Source organism: Leptinotarsa decemlineata, unplaced genomic scaffold (genome assembly GCF_025532065.1).
Source record: "Leptinotarsa decemlineata unplaced genomic scaffold, Ldec_3_MD MMD2_tig00026340_RagTag_RagTag, whole genome shotgun sequence".
NCBI lineage: Eukaryota > Metazoa > Arthropoda > Insecta > Coleoptera > Chrysomelidae > Leptinotarsa > Leptinotarsa decemlineata.
Window position 1 is genome coordinate 11,200,302 of NW_027412694.1, and position 21,005 is coordinate 11,221,306.

The 21,005-nt window shown below is 38.3% G+C and overlaps 1 protein-coding gene across 2 annotated transcripts in view; it reads right to left on the bottom strand.

Moving 5' to 3' along the window:
- The window catches only part of LOC111508896 (uncharacterized), a 60,786-nt gene that overhangs the window by 7,827 nt on the left and 31,954 nt on the right, over window positions 1–21,005 (bottom strand). For both annotated transcript variants that reach the window (XM_074183704.1, XM_023164531.2), the window contains exons 2-3: window positions 14,601–14,852; window positions 11,083–11,428 (exon numbers count right to left, since the gene is read on the bottom strand). In XM_074183704.1, the coding sequence (XP_074039805.1) occupies window positions 11,083–11,428; window positions 14,601–14,844 (590 nt within the window). In that variant the 5' untranslated portion in view covers window positions 14,845–14,852. The remainder of the gene's footprint in view (window positions 1–11,082; window positions 11,429–14,600; window positions 14,853–21,005) is intronic.

Sequence of the window (21,005 nt, forward strand, 5' to 3'; positions counted from 1 at the left end):
GAACGTTTGGAAATGCAATAACTGTTGCAAATGGTCGAACACACCCGTATTCTTTTAGGTTTGTTCTGGTTCTGCGAAATCCAGGTTCTAGGACGTCAGGATCATGCGCAGTTGATATAGAGCGTTCTGGTTTATTGAGGATAATTTCAGACTGATGAATCCTCTGTTCTGGTTTTGACTGCGAAATGATCCTAAACTGTTTTGAACCGTCCCGAATCGTTCTTGCTCTCGAGGCTGAACTGTTACCGTTGCTCATGCGTATTCATGTGGAAATTAGTTTGGGCTATTTGCTAGGATGTTTTTTTATTTATTTGATTTGAAAAATTGATGATTGAGGGTAGATAACATTTGAGCTGACTATAGGGATACGCTACATAACAAAATGGACATGGTTAATAGTATTTTCTCGTCTTCATCTCTTCATATATACGATAGGTGGCACAGTGATCTCCTCAAAAGCGTTCTGGTTTAAACAAGTGTCCGAGACTATTTCGAACTGTGAGATTTTTTGTTTGTACGCACCATGTATTGCGCAGTTTCCAAACGTTTTGGGATGTTAGAACCAGAACAAACCTTTTAATATTGCAATACGTAAGTTTCTGGAAGAAATTTTTCGAGTTCATATTTTCGAGCTAACGTACTCGATTTTTTCTGCGAATGATCAGCCGTTATAGTCGGTTAAGTAATCGATAAATACCAGAGTATTTAACACATTCCAGTAGCATTTCAGATCTGCACCATATTTTTAGATTTCCGATCAATCCAATGAACCTTTCAAGCAAATCTGGATCGGCGAAGTCCAGCAATTTTGGATCTAACTTCGCTGGCACACGATTCACGGCCAAAATTTCCGAAAAAATTGCATGGCATGAGTCATCCGACATGTCTACATCTTCAGTAACTTACCGAGCGTCTGCAGTTTCTATGTATGGCATGGACGGCGTGGTATAATTTTCTTTCCAAAATTAATTTCATTTTTCATGAACCTACAGAGTAGTTAAGAGTAATGCCATTTATTTAGCTGATCGGATTGACTTCCTATAGATAGACTATACCAACATTTCTCGAAATGGCGGAGGAATAACTGCTCACTCTGTTTTTGATGAAATAGAAACAAATTAATAAATATTTCACTGAAAAACACAAACACCTGAACGATTAGATGATAACGTCAAAAATAAGACATTAAATATCAAAAATATTTATGAAATTAAAAATTGAGAGGGACTACTCACAACTTAAATGAATCATATCTGTACACAGTAGAATCCAACAAGTTGTTGGGGAGACTGTAAGTGACCTCTGATAAAATTTGTGATACACTATCCCAACTTCTATCCCATCACCAAACCGTTGACACCTTGAGGTGTTAAAAATAACTGTTTGGTGTTGGGATAGAGCTACAGTTATATCCGCATGAATTACCGATCAAGGTGTCCCCAAAAATCTACACTCAAACCGCTTTTTTCTCATTTTTGCAAACGATTCGATATGTTATTTTTATGAATTCTCATCAGTCCGCGTAGTGACATATGCGGATGATACAAATTTGATTTGCCTATCACACAAAAGGAAATCTAACATATGTCAAACATTATTCGAAGTGTAGGTATACCAGCGAATCATAACATGGGCGAATGAAAATCATCCGAAATTTAATATATCTAAAACTGAGCTGATTAAGATTACAATGAATCCAAATGTGTCCGAGATTTTCTGTACTATGTGAAAGGATTTCGGCGGCTTGTATGTGATCCTTTTGATTAATGGGTTTCAACTCGGTGTCAGAGTTGTGACCACCTCGTTCAGTTTCGACAACTAAACCAAGTTCATCAGAGAAATGCTCCAATTCCTGGTTGCGGACCATGCAGAGAAAATGAATCCAAACTCCTGATGTCTTTACAGGCTCCATCCAGTACCATTCTATCATGTAGATACTCCACTCCGCGGCCTTCCTGTTGTCGGGGGAAGTACAACCGTGGAACGGACGATTTGGGATGCAAACTCCTTTTGAGTTTGTACATTATAATTATTACTACTATTACGAGTATTACTATAAATTCAAGACTTTCCGCTTGTTTGTTTCCTTTTTACAAAGTATTTTTACTGTCATATATTTCACAGCAGTTCATATTCACACATCGCCAAAACTCTTGGACTCCCTTATGTTTGTCTAAATGAGACACTATTATTATAAGTCGAGAATTGTATTACAAAGTACATTTAATTTGGTTATGTAACCAACGCAAATTGGCTGAATTTAATTTTAACTGAACAATAAAAAAAATACAAACGAAAAATAGTGCATAAAAAATGATTACCAGAATCTGAAATGTAGAAGAAAACCATTTTAGAGCGAAATCAAAAATGCATTAATATTCGGTGTGTCCTCTCCTATTTTGTAGTAAGATGTTAACTCGCCTGTTCACGGAAACAATAAGGACGTTAATGGTATGCATTGGGATGTTGTTCCATTCTTTTTGGGCCGCGGGTGTGAGTTCCGGGAGGGTGCTACGAGGATTAATTCTGTTTGAAATTACTGTTTATCGAAATCCCATATGCGGTCAATGGGATTCATATCTGGTGAATTTGCTGGCCACGCTAATCTTTGAATATTCTCAATCTCTATAGTGCATTTTGTACTCTTCTCGTGCGATGGGGCCTAGCATTGTCATCTATGTAAATGAAATTGACTTCAATTTAATTTCGGAGAGGATAAATAATGGGTTCAATAACGTTTCGAACATATATATCCCCTGTCATAGTAACTGGAATGGGAATAAGCTGCGTACGACGGCCATGCGTTATGCCTCCCCAAAAAATTACTGATCCTCCTTGGTATGGAACGAATTTGCTAGCAAAAGATAGTTTTTCTTGTCGCCCTGGCTCTCTTCAAACTCTGTGTCGTCGACTATCACAACTAAACCAAATCTGGTTTCGTCCGAAAAAAAGACGAGCGGCTATGTGTCTGGGAAGTAGCCTGGGTACTCTCAATGGCCTCCTGGATTGCAAAATGGTTCTAGCAAGTAACCGCGGACACAGCGCGCTCTATTGTGGTATTGGAAAATAATCGACCGAACGTTCTTCTCAGATGAGTTCGGACTGCTGAGATTGTTATGGTTCGATTCTGAAGTACATATCCTGCTAGATACCGATCTTCTCTTGCATTAGTTACCCAGTTCCACGTCTCCAGTCAACGCTGTTAGTTTCCTGGTACAAATGCACTATTCGGATAAGTGAAGCGCGGGGAATCCTTAGTCTATTCGCGATTTGATGATTCGGCAGACCCTCATCATGCAAAGCCACTATTCTTGCTCCATGGAACACTGAAATTCTATTTCCAGGCATAATTGCAAAGAAGGACTCAACAATAACTTAAACACGCTAAATCGATATGAACCACTTTTTAAACATTGTTATCTGAAATTAGAGGAAATTGTTTTTGTAAACATTTTTGCATGCTTAGCACCGGTGAAAGAAATAAAGATAAAATACAGGCTGATTCACGGTGGATGGCACATTAGACGTTTCTGGTGAACCAGACAACGGATCACTTTGAAAATTTAATGGAGGGCATATTCGGACATTCTCTAGCCAACTAAAATATTTTCGACAATGCGGTGTTGCCGCTTCTATTAGAAAGCAGTAGCAACTTTGATTTTTCAAATGGAACACTCTGTATATAATATTATTTTTGGAATCTCCAACAATTGCCCGACAATTTTTCATGATATTTCTCTTTACCTATCTGTTACCGTTTTCGAAATAAAAATTAATTTCAATTTTTTTCTTCGAAAATCATGACTTCTAAAAATGCCGATATCTTTTAGTTAAGAAGTACTATGATATCGAAATTTGGTTTGGAGTTAGGTGATACTTGGACACTTCCCACACGTCAGCCTAATCTCCGTTACTTCAATACAGGGTGGTAAAAAAATACAGTTTTTTCGTTTGCTTGAAAAAGTTGCTGAAATTTGATTATTTTAAATGGAATACCCTGTATATTATTGAAAATTCGGAAAGCTGCTGAAATTTTATTTCTTTCTATGTATATCATACCTATACCTAACTAGTCAAGTTTCGGACTTATGAACATTTATTTGTGAAAATGTCCCTTCAGAATGGTATTTCCATTCGGTATTTGGTAAGCAGGCCATGATTACTATTTGACAGTAGCGTTGTGACATTCTCCTAATAATATCGACATTTTCGTCACTTCAGAAGTTGCAAATACCTTCAAAACGATGGAACAAAACTATTCAAACGAAGTTCTTATGAATTTGTTTATTATTTTTGGACAGTGTGACAAAATTATCAGCAGAACATGTAGAAAGTTCAATGAAATGTATCCGAATCTACCGCCATTAAATTTTCAAAGTGATCCGTTGTCTGGTTCACCAGAAACGTCTAATGTGCCATCCACCGTGAATCAGCCTGTATACCAAAAACCAGCCATGATACTGTAATGAATCTGAAGCCGGCCCTGAGCGGTTCCCATTATGACGCATACCGCGAAAATTTCGGATGGGTCCCGAAATCCGCAGAGGGATCCGGAACGTTCGTTGACGATATTAAAACGTCGCTAATCGTCCCGAAGAGCAGTCTGTACCAAGAAAGCGAATCGAGCGGTTAACAAACGGTGAAGATAAATTAAGCGTTAGTTACTAAGTGGTGTAAATAAATTAGTTGTGATAGTGAAGTATTGTTAAAATAAATTTGTTTAAGACAGTTAATTTTTTAATTCGTTACAATTGGTGATCAGAAGTGGATTTTTAAAATAAATTTGCGAGCGCTTGGTGGACAATTTTTGTATTACGGTGAAATTGACTATAAAACTTTCGCACTTTCGCGCAGATAGACTGGTGATTCATTGTGTTTCGCGAAGCGGACAGTACCGGGCGACGGAAATATAAACTGATAGACCTTTCTCGCGAAAAATAGACTTGTGAAAATAAATAAGTGTTTCGAACTCCATTAAATAAGTGGACATATTCAGTTTTGAGTAAAATAGACAGTAAGAGATAAAATGTGTTCAAGAAAAGTGCGCCTAGTGGACTTGAAAGTCGCCGAATTGAAGCAAGAATTGGAGGAGAGGGAAATAGATTCTTCCGGAAAAAAATCAATACTCCAGAAGAGACTATGGGACAACTTGATTGAATCAGGAGAAGATCCCGAAACATATTTATTCGAAGTTTCTGGGGGTGATTTGAGTTCAATAATGACCAAACTCGATGGACTTCAACAAAATTCGGTAAGTCTGGAGGAGAAGCTTCTGGAAAATTCGAAGTGCCTGGAGAAGAAGCTTCTGGAAAATTCGATGAGTTTGAAAGATGAATTTCAACAAAATTCGAAGTGCCTGGAGGAGAAGCTTCTGGAAAATTCTAAAAGTTTGGAAGATAAATTTCTAGAGAATTCGAATAGCTTGAAGGAAGAACTTCTTGAGAATGCAGAAGGCTTGAAGAAAGAGCTTTGTAGTGTGGCGAGCCTACTCGAAGAAAGAATAGGAACCATTGAGACAGAGATAGATAAAATCAGGAAGGAAATGAACACGGAAGTAGAAGAAATCAAAGGCGGAGTTCAGGCAGAAATCAGCGAGATAAAGAAAACAATTAGCAGGTTGCAAAACAAAATTGTTAATTCTGCCCACCCCACAGAAACGGTTACTGAAAACTCAATTCCGGAACTGAAAGATGTCAAACTCAGTTCTGAACCAGGAAAGCTCTCCATGAAGCCGCCCCAGTTCGACGGAAAAACTCCTTGGGCAAATTACCGCCGACAATTTGAAGCTGCGGCCAGAGCGAATGGATGGAATGCAGGAGAAAAGGCGGTAGCATTAACATTGGCGTTGCGTGGAGAAGCAACGAATATCCTGCAAACCCTCACGGCCCAGGAACAGGAAGACTATGACCAACTTGTGAAGCATCTTGAACTGCGGTATGGACAGGCCCACCTAGAGCACGTTTACCATTCACAGCTCAAGAACCGCTGCCAGAAATCAGGAGAATCCCTACAGGAGTTTGATTGCTCGATTGGTCCGTCTGGCGTATCCTGCTACACCCGAAAATGTAATGGAGCGGTTAGCAGTTCAAGCATTCTTGGATGGACTTCGCGACCAAGAAACGAGACAGGCCTTGACGCTAGCTCATCCCAAACATCTCGTGGATGCACTGGCAAGCGCTCTGGAGTTTGAGGCTGCAAAACAATCCTGCAAGAGCCAGAGCAAAGTTCGAGCTATCGAGGAGGATGGACAAGTGCCTGCAGATATTGAGGCCACCATCAGAAAAGTAATGAAAGAAGTTTTGCCTGAGAGGAAAAATATAAGATGCTGGAACTGTGGGAAAATTGGACATGTGCGTAGCAAATGTCCAGCTTTCAAAGAATCGACACCCAAATCAGGAAAACTAGAGGGGGTCGATGAGAGGGAGGAATCGTCGGCCTGTACCCAGCAAGCTCCCGTAAAAAACGCACATGTTGCCGTTCTCCAACGACAAGACAGAGGTGTTTTCGTAGACGGCCTCATCAACAACGAGCCTTGCACCATGCTGCTAGATACAGGTGCGACGAGAACCATTCTTGGGCCAACCTTTGCCAAAACACCGGCAAGAATTGAACCGTCAAGCTGGAAGCTACGCACTGCAACAGGAGAGCCAGCCAATGTACTTGGAGAAATACCAATTGAATTGGTGTTGGGCAGCACAAAATTGAAACATCGTGCATTGGTGGCGGACATCGAGGACGATGCGATCTTTGGAATGGACATAATGAATTCCAGAGGGTTCGAGCTGAATTTTCAAGACGGCGTCTTACGTGTCGGCGGAGAAGAGCTGGTGCTTCATGGAAGAAGCGAAGAGACGATTAGAGTCCTGTTGGCCGAAGACGTGTGCGTACCTGAGAGGGCTGAAACCATACTAGAAGCTCGCTTGGACGGTGGTGCGAGCAGCGGGAATGTGGTAATGTTCGAGCCCAAGATACATGACGAGAAAATTGGACGGGGAATTGCACTGGGGAAGACTCTGTTGCGTGTTGATAAAGTTGTGCCGGTCAGGGTCATGAATGTCAACTACTTTCCCGTGACCTTGAAGAAAGGAACCATGCTGGGGCACTGTTCGTCCATTTCCTCTGTCATACGGAGTGTACGCAGTTCAGTTAACCAAGCCAACAACTTGCCTAAAGAGTTGGAGAAGTTAATTGACATTTCCTCCAAAGACATAACATCAACTCACCGATCTAAATTGAGGGAGTTAGTCAAGAGGTACCAGGAAATCTTCGATATTGGAGAAGGAAAAGGCGGCAGAACGAATGTGGTTCAGCATAGAATCGACACTGGGAATGCCCGACCAATCCGGCAATCGGCTAGAAGACTCCCTCTTGCCAAGAGAGAAGAGGCAGACAAGATAGTCAGCGATATGGGAAAAGAAGGAGTCATCGAACCTTCTGACAGCCCCTGGTCTTCCCCAGTCGTGTTAGTGAAGAAGAAGGACGGCTCGACAAGGTTCTGCGTGGATTATCGCCAACTAAATCACGTGACAAAGAAAGACAGCTACCCTCTTCCTAGAATCGACGACACCCTAGACACGCTAGCCGGCTCCACAATTTTCTCGACCTTGGATTTGAAGAGTGGATATTGGCAAGTTGAATTGGCCCCAGAAGATCGAGAAAAGGCAGCTTTCACCATCGGCTCAGGATTGTGGCAGTTTACGGTTATGCCATTCGGGCTTTGTAATGCTCCAGCGACCTTCGAGAGATTGATGGAGACGGTTCTCAAAGGTCTCTCATGGAAGACGTGCCTAGTGTATCTCGACGACATAATCGCGGTCGGAAAATCGTTCGACGATCATTTGAAAAATCTGGAGGAGGTGTTCATGCGTCTGAGGAGTTCTGGATTAAAACTAAGTCCCAAGAAATGCCATCTGTTCCAGAAAGAAGTCCGTTATCTTGGCCACGTTGTCTCTGGGGAAGGAGTGACGGTGGACGAACAAAAGATCAAAGCAGTTAAGGACTGGCCCATTCCAAAAGACATACATCAGCTTCGGAGCTTCCTTGGTTTATGTACCTACTACCGCCGATATGTGCTGGGGTTTGCCAACATCGCCAAACCATTGACTCGCCTCACAGAAGGGCAGATCCAGTTCCAGTGGTCTGAGGAATGCCAAGACTCATTCAAGAAGCTGAAAAGAGCTTTGATCAACGCTCCCGTTTTGAGCTATCCCTTACCTGATGGAAAGTTCATTTTGGATACGGACGCCAGCAACGTGGGACTTGGAGCAGTTCTTTCTCAAATCCAGGATGGACAGGAGAAAGTTATTGGCTACTTCAGCAAAACGCTCAGTAAACCAGAGCGTAATTACTGTGTCACCAGGCGAGAGCTGTTGGCCGTAGTCAAAGGAGTAGAGCATTTCTACAAATACGTGTATGGAAGACGATTTCTGTTGAGAACGGACCATGCAGCTCTCAAATGGCTTCTGCAGTTCAAAAATCCCGAGGGCCAAGTAGCGCGCTGGATTGAGAGATTACAAGAATTTGACTTCGAAATAGAACATCGAGCTGGGACTAGCCATAAAAACGCAGATGCCCTATCACGGAGACCTTGCCCCGATGACTGCTCACATTGTCGACGAGCAGAGGAGAAGGAGGCAGCTATTTGTAGAACCACAGCTCTAGACGACAACTGGGAGGATGATAAGATCAAGGAAGACCAAGAGAAAGACCCAGATCTTGGTTTAGTCATCGGATGGAAGAAAAGTAATCGATGACCATCGTGGCAGGAGGTAGCAGGTTATTCGCCAGTGATCAAGTCCTACTGGGCACAATGGAACTCCCTTACTTTGGAAAACGGGGTTCTGAAGCGGGTGTTGGAGTCTGAAGACGGTGCAGAAGAAAGGCACCAGACAGTGGTACCCAGGAGCAGACGACGGGAGGTGCTCAAAGAAATCCATGATGGAGTCACTGGAGGACATCTGGGAGTAACGAAGACCCTCCAGAAAGTAAGACAACGGTTTTACTGGGTTAATAGTCAAGCCGACGTCAAGGACTGGTGCAGAAAGTGTGCTGTATGCGCTGCCAGTAACGGACCTAGGATACGACCGAAAGCTCCAATGCGTCAGTATAACGTGGGTAGTCCTTTCGAGAGAATCGCCATCGATATCGCCGGCCCGTTCCCAGAGTCCCACCATGGGAACAAATACATCCTGGTAGCCATGGACTACTTCAGCAAGTGGGCAGAAGCCTATGCCCTGCCCAACCAGGAAGCCTTTACTGTCGCTGACGTCCTGGTAAAGGAATGGATATGTCGATTCGGTGTCCCATTGGAGCTGCATTCGGACCAGGGCAGAAATTTTGAGTCCAACCTGTTCCAGGGAATATGTAAACTGTTGGACATTCGAAAGACCAGAACCACAGCCTTACATCCACAGTCCGACGGAATGGTGGAACGAATGAATAGGACTATAAACCGCCACTTGTCCAAAGTAGTCTCTGACCATCAAAGAGACTGGGACCAATACCTCCACCTGTTCCTGCTGGCTTATCGTTCGGCAGTGCACGAGTCAACCGGCCAAACCCCTGCCAGTATTATAATGGGACGAGAGCTGCGGCTTCCTTGCGACCTAAAATTTGGGATGCCTCCAGAACAAGACACTGCGGGGGAAGACTATGTCAGCAAGCTTCGGCAGAGAATGGACGACATTCATGAACGAGTCCGTCTGAACATCCGGAGTGCCAGCGATAGAATGAAGGAGGCCTATGACATCAAGGCGAATGCTGGAGGATTCGAAATCGGCGACCTAGTTTGGCTGTACAATCCTAAGCGCCGCCGTGGTTTATCACCGAAGCTACGGAACTTGGGGAAGGTCCGTACAAAATCATGAAAAAGATTAATGACCTCGTCTACCGAATCCATAAGCCACCTCGAGGAAAGCCTAGGGTCGTCCATTTTAATAGACTGGCTCCTTATGCTGGAAATCACGACCAAGTTCGCGCCCTCAGACCACCAGAGGATGGAATGACGTTCCAGCAATTCATGTCTTTATACTCGAACGGACAGAAGGTCGTACATGGGGTAACTCGAGAAGAGCTACGAGACCTTTTCAAGGTTCCAGTTGATTACGCCCTAGCGCACTGCGTGGCAGAGGATCTCCAAATGTCCAAGGGCATCGCTGTGGTATTCAACAAGAAATTCGGTCAGCTTCAAACATTACGAGAACAGAATCCAGAAGTCGGAGGAGTGCTGCAGTTGAAGAAGGGTCAGAGAAACATCTTCTACTTGGTGACCAAAAAGCATTCTCGACACAAACCATCCTATGAAGATGTCTGGAGGAGTCTTACTAGACTGAAGGATACGATGCTCGACCAAAATCTCGTGGAGTTGGCGATCCCGAAATTAGCCTCTGAGCTCGACAGGCTGGACTGGAGAATTGTGAGAAGCATGTTGGAAACGATCTTCAGATCCAGCGGCATCCAGATTTTGGTGTGTGGTAACCATCTTCCACGACCGAGCATAAAGACTGTGGAGTGTTACTTCCATCGAACTTCACAGTGCAAATATGGAGAGTTCTGCAGGTATCGACACACGCCAAGGATGACATTTCGGGGCGAAACGTCTTTAAGGAGGGGGCAATGTAATGAATCTGAAGCCGGCCCTGACCGGTTCCCAGTATGACGCATACCGCGAAAATTCCGGATGGGTCCCGAAATCCGCAGAGGGATCCGGAACGTTCGTTGACGATATTAAAACGTCGCTAATCGTCCCGAAGAGCAGTCTGTACCAAGAAAGCGAATCGAGCGGTTAACAAACGGTGAAGATAAATTAAGCGTTAGTTACTAAGTGGTGTAAATAAATTAGTTGTGATAGTGAAGTATTGTTAAAATAAATTTGTTTAAGACAGTTAATTTTTTAATTCGTTACAATACATATTTTGTTTAACAATTAATTAGGGGGGTCCAAAAATTTTAGGGATGTGTGTATACTTGATAATATATTCCATAATTATTATGGTTCTCTAATAGTCATTTGATTCATTCTTTTATAAAAAATCAATGTTTATCTATTCCTATTCTCGTTGAGAAAAATGAAAATACGTTTACCTGAGAAATAGTTTCAGCATTTCACCCACTAATCCGAAATCCCTCAGGGGATGAGCGTGAACCTCGCAAATGGCTCTCAGAAGGCAGGCTCTACCGTCCATTCCAAAGTTCTCCAGCAACTCCTCCACCATTATATACAGTAAGGCCCTCTCACCTCCGTGGAAAGCGTTCTTATGAGGATGAGACGGTGACTCGGATGAGCGTTTCGTCCGTCGACGTTCCAACATGTCACCGATATAATCGGCAAGAATTCCGCCAGCGGCTCGGCCCATTGAGCGCGCAAGGAGCGGCGGCAAAACTCCGTACGGATTCTCGTTGTCCGTCAGGCCCAGTTTGTTGAAATCAACTAGAATCAAGAAGCTGTATATAAGAATCTAAATAAGATAAAATCATTTATCTGGGTTAAGGTAGCCAGCACCGACAATGTCTTTTACGTTGAGGATAATGAAATCTCGTTATTCTAATCGTTTTGGTAAAACAAAAACCGAACGACAAAGCTCAACAGAGCTAGGAAGAATTTTTCAGATATTAATGGACCCACAGAAAATTATGAAAATCACACTAAGAAAATCTCATCGCCTTTCTCTTAATTAAATGTTAACGAAAATTCCAAATATCAAGTTTTTCAGTATAGCTGTCATTGATAAGTATTTTCATGTCAGTAGACTCCCCTGGATAGAAAGGAATGCTACCTTTCACTTTCTATTTCCTCATCTTTCTATTATTTCCTATTATTCAAACGAGGGAGTGAAAAGGATAAAGAAAATCCAAATGAAAATGTTGCCTAGCTTCACTATGCGTGAATTCAAATGCGTTAAACCATTACAGCACAAAACTGCTGCTCTATCCAATTGGCTTACAGTAAAACAAACGTGTTCACTCACCATAATATAAATATTTTCATTGCAATATTCACACAGAAATACATTTTGTTCACAACGCACACAAAATGACACATCGTTAAAAATTCTAAATTCTTATAGATTCAGGAAAATAATTCAAATGAATCGGTGAAGTTGCATGCGTTTGAATACATAACCTTAAATAATGTTTCATTTCATTGTGTCACAATTCACATCTACTTCTCAATTTACATCATTACGTTGTAGATAATACGCGATACTATACTGTCACACAAACAGTGATATTAACGGGATCTAGCGTTCATTTCAAAAAGCGAGTAGGCCATAAGGTCATATTTGTATGAAAATTCTACACGAATGACTCGCTACACCAGTGTATAGGCAACTTAGATCATATCATTTTTTGAACTTACGGACTAGATAAAATTAGATAGTTGCCATTAATATGATGTCCCTACATGTCGGCAGCTGTCAATAAATTAGTAGATCACATTATAAAATTAAACTTCATGAATGAACTTTGACAGTTTATACTTTCAAGGTTATAGATTTTAGATTATGGACTATCACTCAGTTCAAGAATACGGTATTGTGAAACCACTTCCCATTTTTGTCACTTTAAGAGTGAATTATTGTTATAATTCGTGGCAATGCATTTTTTATTTATTGTTTTTTATTATTGGAACCGGGCGTTCATCTATAGTCTTGTTAACGTTTCACCACCATATCAGATGGCATTATAAAAATGTGTCATCTTTCCTGCAGTATTCAGTATTTGGCCCCATATTTTACAAAATGATTTTTGAAATACTGCCGAAATTTGAACATAAATTGGTACTCTTGTATAAAAAACTTCATAAAATTCGCAAAGAGTGTATGATAGCTGTGGGCATTTCCAACATTTATTATGATTTTGATTCTTTTCGATCTTGTGTTCTGTTGTTTATTGTTAATCGAAAAGAAAATTTGAAATGTTTCATGTTGTTTTCAAGAACACTATTTTCCAAAATTCTTTGAAAATCATCGATTTCTTCGAATCTAAATATCCTGAAACGGTTGTATAGTCAATAAAGTGTTGAATTCCATTTTTTCACCTCAGAATGATAAATGTTTTTTAACATTTTCTTCGAAACAAATAGAAAAAGACATATATATGTGACCTCTACAAGTGAGAGCCAAAAAGAAATCAAATTTGAATTTCTCAAGTTGAAAAATCTCGGGAACCAATTTATGTACAAAAAATGTCCATATTATTTCAGAAAAATAAATTTACAACACAAAAAAAAATTTGTGGCCACATGAGTATATGAACTTCCTTCGGACTCGGTCTGAGAAATATCGAACATTCATTATACTCAATGCACAAACTTATGTAATATCTTAGGTATGATCAAAGATTAGGTACTCAAATCACAGTAAGACTGTTACCCAATTTTACCCACACTGTGAGTGATCAATGAGTCAGAGCAATAAAGGTCTCAGTATATGCTGAACATGCCGATGCAAATGCGTAATTGTCCAGGCCGGTAGGCCGTCTACGAATGGAACATGTAGTACTGAACGTTTCGTCTGCAGACATCATCAGTGGAATATTCATTGATTGTGAGGACAAAGGTTACAACTCGTAGTCTCACCAACGGCTGACTCGTATTCATCTCAGAGGGTGGTAAGGTTGATAGTGCGAATGACGGTGGGGGTAATATCGAGTAAGGGTTCCGTGCGAATGCTCCACCCACCGTCACCCCACCACCCTCTGAAATTATAAATACGTTTAATTACATAGCTCGCCAGTCAGTCGTTGCTGAGACTTTGAGATAAGATCATCGATCTTGCAGTCAACGCACATATTACTGATGATGTCTGCTGCAGTAGCTTGTGAGACGTTGGCTACTACATTCAACCACGGCCTACCATCCCTGATTTTATTGTCTCTAACCGGGACTCCGGCCGCGAAACCCTATGTTCAAATACATCTAGAACTATCACGCGAATACGATAGACCCGTGTATTGAAGATACCATTCTGGCAACCTATGATGACTTCCTTGGTGTCCAACTTTAGCCCACTCATTTTGGTAAACCAAAGTTTTTGATGTTTTTAATGAAAACCTCATGCATAGCAGCTTCAATTTGGACTATTTAATCAATGTTCTCCAACTTGATAACGGAGTGGGGGTCATCTCCTTCATAGTTTGGAGACTCATTGATTTCATATAATTCTGGCATAGTGTGATTTATTAGATTCAGACAGATTTCGGTAATACCTGATTCATGATCCTGAATATTAATTTTTAGCATCTTAAGAGGAATTATGAAACCATTTTAAAATATTCCTCCGCTATATTAATGACAATAAAACATATTATGTTCCAGTGACTCGAAGGAAGTGGTGATATATATTCTGTTACAATTTATTCGATATAAAAAAATAACCTCAATCATTATTTCACGTTAAAATTCACACTTGAATACATTATTCTACGTTAAAGTTTACACTTGAGTACTTTGTTTTTTTAATATTTCGAAAAATGAAAATTTACACAATATCAATTTCGATATGCCATGAAAACGAAAAAAAGACATTTAAGACGTTTGTTGCAATTCAATGAGAAAGTCAGTTGTGAGAAATACAACGAAAACTTTCACTCTTACTTACTCGTAAAAGGTAAACTGATGGTGAGATTAGAGAAGAAACCTTCAGGAGGATACCTCACGAACGGCAGCGACAGAGATGGCGATATAACCAACGTCGTACCGGGTGGTAAGGCCAGCCTTCCATCTTGCGTTATCCAGAGTAACCTTTTCTGTCTAGATTTTCCTTCTTCTTTTGTGAAAGACGGTCGAGTGACTAATAATATCAGTGCCAGAACATTTACGATTCTGCTATTTGAATCTCCCATCTTCTAAGCTGAAAATCATCAGAGATGAAAAATGTTTTGCTTTCAACAAAAGTGAAATTCAAGACATTCTTAAAACATCAAAACATGAATTGACCTGTTTTGCAATTAAGAGTCTAAGAATGTTTTTCATACTAAAGGGAAACAAAATTGAAACTGTATACCTTCAAATTTTCATTTGAATATTGGAATGAATTCATGTTACTTGGAAAGCAAACGATAATGTTACAAATGAGCCAATATGTACTTGTCTTGTTGATTAAAGATAACGATCAACTTCCTTACTGCATATTTTAGTAATTATGGCGAAAGTTTTAGGAGGAATTCAGAGCACTCGACACCTTCACCAAAATAGTTCATTAGAGAAAGAAAAGTAAAATAACTGAAATGGAAGAACAATAGATTAACAAGGACCGAAAAGAAAACCAGCAAGTAGAAAAAATAAAATTGTCCCTGGATTTATAAAGAGTAGTAGAATGATTTTTTGTAATACAATGACTTCTATTGAAGTCAAGGTTACAAAACAAAAATTTAGAAATCTTAATATTTTCAAAAAATTTAAAATAAATGCTGTGTGAAAGATGAGATGAATATTCAAGGCAGAATGTCAACGGCTTTCCCAAAATCCAATCAGAAATAGAACCAATTTCAAATAGTTAATTCCAGAAAACAGAATTTAGAAATATTGAATAATTTCTTACGAAAATGTTATGAAAATCATATTTTGTGTGTTATTTATATGTGTTGAGAAGTTTGCGCATATGTCTCTTCATAAATTTTACGAAAAATTGAAAAATGAAATAGCCAACTCATGAATAACAATCTGACTAATCAGAAAAATCAACGTTAGGCACACTATATCGTACTGAAGGAATATTTGTATAGAATCTACCAGAATCCTTCCAATGTTGAACTTCAAACTCTGAAGCTCACTTTTGACAAAGAGTTTCCAGAATGGAAAATAAATTCCACTTGATCACAGAAGGACATGAGTTCAACCATGAATACAAGCTCCTCCATTTCCAGAAGAAAGGTTTGAAACTTAACCTGTTGGAGCGTATAGAAATAAACAAACTCAAAAATACTCAGTATCTTATGAACGATCTAATAGAATTGAATAATTCGCCATTATTGAATCTGTTCATTCCCAGGTAAAAATAGTTAGATACATCATGGTACTTTCGAAAAATTTATGATATAGTTAATGAATTCATACCTAACCTTTTCAGGTAGATTCATTCTTTAGGAATTAGGCATACGAGTAGGTAATAGGTTAGAGTATAAAATGATTGTAATTTAGAAGTAACTTTTAGTTTTAATTTATGCTTGAGAAAGCTATTGTATAGCGAAACACGTGTCGCGGTTTTTGTAAAACTCTTTATAGTGGAAATCATACAATAAACTGTATTGATTAGTTTTTATGGGTATATGGTTATGATATCTAAACCAAATTCCCAATGGAAGAGCCCAGGAGAGTCAAGGCCAAAAAAGCACGACAAGTTCGATCGAATATCAAAGTTTTACTCACTGTTTTTTTGATTACCGTGGCGTAGTGCATCAGGAGTTCTTCCCATATGATCGTACGGCCAATAAGAAGTATTATCTTGAAGTTATGCGCCGCTTGCGAAAGATGGCTTTTGCTTCACGATAATTCACCTGCTCACTCGTCATTGCTTGTGATAGCAGGGGAGCCCACGATGCAAAATGGGGATTTACTCGTGCGTCATTGGGACATATTAGGTTGCAAAGCTTAGATGATAAGAAGAAAAAAATGTTATATAATATATACCTTTTCATCGGTGGGGGAAGCGGCTATAGGTTTTTAAATATGTAAAAAAATACTGTTGCATGGACATACTCGAGCGCGTCAGATATTGATAGCATCAATGTCCTACGTGTTTTCAATAATGTTGGTATGTTAATCTGATCGTTTGCACGTTGCGGGTGGTTGTATGTAAGGGAAATGTGAAAAGAAAAAAAATGTAATCGAATGCGTCAGATTTTCTAAGGGGTGTTGAGTGAAACAAAAAAAAGCTCTCATTCAATAATCTGACGATTTCGATCTGTCGCAAACTCGCGGCCATTATTATAATGTACAAAAAAAATTCACCATTTTGAAATACCCAAGCGCGTCAGATTAATATATATATATATATATATATATATATATATATATATATATATATATATATATATATATATATATATATATATATATATATATATATATATATATATATGGTTCATCTTAATGTTTTAGACGTGCTGTCTCATAATCTGACGATTATCTAGAGGGATTCGCTTAATCTGACAAAAACAATATTTTTTAAATTTAAAAAAAAATCATTGTACTTAATTGATTGAAAAGTTCAGAAAATAATTTTAAAAAAATGCTCAAAAAATTCAATTTTTTATAATCAATTGATTAATTAATGAAGAAAAGAGAAATAAAACTTTCTATGTTTCTACCACTTTTATTTGTAACTAACGTTACTGCAGATTCGTCCTATAAGGACATTTTCAAACTTATATATTGTATAAGTTTGAAAATGTCCTCATAGGACGAAACTGCAGTAACGTTAGTTACAAATAAAAGTGGTAAAAACATAGAAAGTTTAATTTCTCTTTTCTTCATTATGATTTCCTACCACGTAGTAACTGCTACATCCATCAATTAATTGATTAATTAATCATCATCTTCATCACGAACGAGTCTCTGTGATCAGCTGTGATGGCGTCATGGCAACAGAATTCAGAGTGGGGACGGAGTGAGAGAGTAATTGATATAGAAAAAGTGAATAGAGAATAGAGGAATAGAAACTCGGAGAGGGAAATATAGGTATCACACAGCTGCACGCATTAAACTTTATCGACGAATTTTTGTTATTTCGGCTTGCGGATATCGTCAGATTATATATTTTTCGTTATCCTTGAATTATTTCCTTCAAAATACGCTCGAGAATGTCGAAATGACGTTATTTTTTTACAACTTTGCTGCCCTCCCCTTTCTTTACGTCACTCTCAAATTGTCAGATTACTGGAATATACACTTTTTAGCAGGTAATTAACTCACTATACCTTAATCTGACGCGCTCCAGAATTTCTGATGATCAATTTGAAATCAATGATGATTTTTTGATCAAAAACAACTCTTTAATCATGCCTCAGCCACTGTATTCATCAGATTTGGTCACTGCGACTTCTTCATGTTCCCAAAATTGATGGGACCCATTAAAGGATGGCGTTTCGCTACAATTGTGGAGATGAAAACCGAATCGCTGAGAGATCTCAAGGACATAACAAAAAGTTCATATCAGAACTGCTCCGGGGATTGTAAAAAACGCTGACACAATTGTATTATATCTGAGGGGGACTACTTCGAGGAGAAAAATGAGTTTCAACCTTATGTCGTCCGTTATAAATGATGCAAATCAACTTTATAATGTGAACATTGTACAATTATTATGAAGAGTGTTATTAACTCTCATCAAGTAACGTGTCAGTGTATTCATAGGGATATTACTGAAGATCGGCTGTAAAAGTTAATAGTAATAGTTGTAAAATTGTTAAAAATAAATAAGAGTGTCACCTATTTATGAAAAACAAGCGTAACAAGTAACAATACTGGAATAATAACTATGGGTCAAAGAATTAGTAGTGAATTAGGCATTTAATTTTCATTAGGTGTCTTGATGTTCTGTTTAAATTTCTTATTTGGCCTAAAAACTGACTAATTTCGTAGTAGACCATTTGCATAAACATTATCATTGTAACATTTTATGTATGTATAAAATGTTACATTTAATAATTATTATATTGTTTTCCGAAATGTATGTCGTAAAGTGTTTATAGACCATATAAATACTTTAGAAAAATGAGTTTATGTATTATAATGAGTGAGTAAAAGTAGATTGGATACTATTGGATAAAAATCTAGCAATAAAAATTCAGCATGACTCAGTACAAGGGTAATTTATGATTTGGATGTTTTCCGGATTTTGCCGTGGTCTTCTCTGGTTATAATATTTGGCAAAACTCGGAAACTAACCAAAACATTAATGCTAGCCCTGAACTCCTACATTCCTATTTAGGGTAATTTATGCTTGAAATGTTGAAATGAACAATTGGCAAAAGTCATCTTGTAATCTACCTTTAGTCTCTTTAGCTTCCGTCAATGCTTCTTCTCCTCCACTATTCGCATAATCAGCATTTGTTTTTTTTTTGTTTTTTTTTTTTTAAGTTGTTATGAGTATAAATGATCTAAAAGGTATATTTTTAGGAGAGATTAATTTTTGGGAAAGAAATGTTTTAGCTTCACACTTTCCCATTGATTATATTGTGTAAGAATCCTGTGAATGATATCTGATTCGATTCCATTACAAATGTTTGGAATACAAACGGAATAGAGAAAAGTGTTTTTTGTATAATTCAGCTTTCATATAAAAGTATTTGATTCGAAAGTATTTTTCTTTCATGTAATTCAATGTTTGTATGAAAGTAGCTGTTTCGAGAGGCCTTTTTTTCCAGTTTGTGTCTGAAAGTTACTTCTTTGCATGATCTGCACATCTTTGTATGGAGTATTTTTTTTGAAAATGAATGCTTTCGTCCTTTCTTTGGAAAATTCCTACTTCTTTTTTGTAAAGAGATGGAAAAGTAGAAAGCCAAAATTTTTCTTTACCAAAAATAATTTCTCCTAAAAATATACCCCTTTCAATTTGATCTTTTAACGTATAGTAAGCTATAGCCAATAATAAATCTTTCAGTGGTTTTTTGAATTCGGAAGTATTTATTTATTTAGGAAGCTCATTATATATTTTTTATCCCTGAATAAGTTGTCAATTTTTCTGTTAGTCATCATTATTAAATTATTAGCATTTCTAGTGCGATATTGATAGCGATAGGTGGTTTTATGTTACTCATTTTCATGTTTTTTCACATGTGCGCAACATTTATGTATATAGATGCAGCAAACTGTCAAAATATTTATACTTATGAAAATTTTTCTGCAAGAATCACGTGGATTCATGAGGAACATCATGTGTAAAATAAATATCCTGTTTATTCAGTCAGAATTTTTCCATGACAGGATGTGAGTGCAGAATATCATAATTCTCGAAATTTTCAGATTAGAATAGTCTCCATAAGTTCATACCTCAATTGCAACATCGCAAAGTAGAAGATGGGGTTGGATGGAAGAGCAAATGTATGTTAACTGTTGAATTATATTTCATATTGTACAATACTCATTACTACATACAAACTGAATCTCGCCCTAACTGCATAAATGAAATGTGATCTATTTTTTATCAATTGGTAATAAAGACATTTATTATTATTATTTTTTACCGTAGTATGCGCTGGTCAGGCCATATCCTCCGAAGCCCCGAGGAAAACGAAAGTCAGGCGCTTTGATAAGCCAAGGTCTTCAATGTGATTGACCCAATGCATTGGCTTATCCTTGTGTTTCCGCAGAAGTGAGGTGATTATTATTATTATTACTATTATTTAGAGAGTTTTCAGATGAAGTTTCAATGTTCTCAGACCACGAGGATGCTCAGTCAGTACAACTAAAAGTTTTGTGTCTGAAGACTCTTAAAGAATTCGTTATCAATCAGATTCCTCTCATCGAAATATATAATTTTGTTTTTTATGCATTCACCATCAGTTTATTCCAATGAAAATTTGTCATTTCACTAATTCGGAGCTCAAACGACAGAATCACATCCATTGTTGATTCAGCTACACATACGAGTTTGACAGTTTATCATTTAATTTGAATATGAAATTTCATTATCGTAAAATGACTATGCTTTTGGGCATCAAATACAAAGGTGCTTCGTCTGTTTATTTCATTGTTGGTTTGATGGCAAGTATTGTTTAAGTTTACCCTTATATCGAGTCTATTGCAACGTGTGTGATAGGGAATACTTCATAAGAAATTACTTCCGAAAAAAACACCTAGTGTTTATAGAAGTTTTACTGATTCGAAGCCGGTGTTCATTTCCTTTTTTTTCTACCGTTGCATCCATATTGAAAAAAAGAAATAGGTTAATGATTCGCTAAATAACTCTTGTGGAATTTGCCTCTCATGTCGAAAGATTTTATGAATTCAATTATCCAATCGTGAACAGGTTTGAAGATATAAGAATGGAACTTATATAATT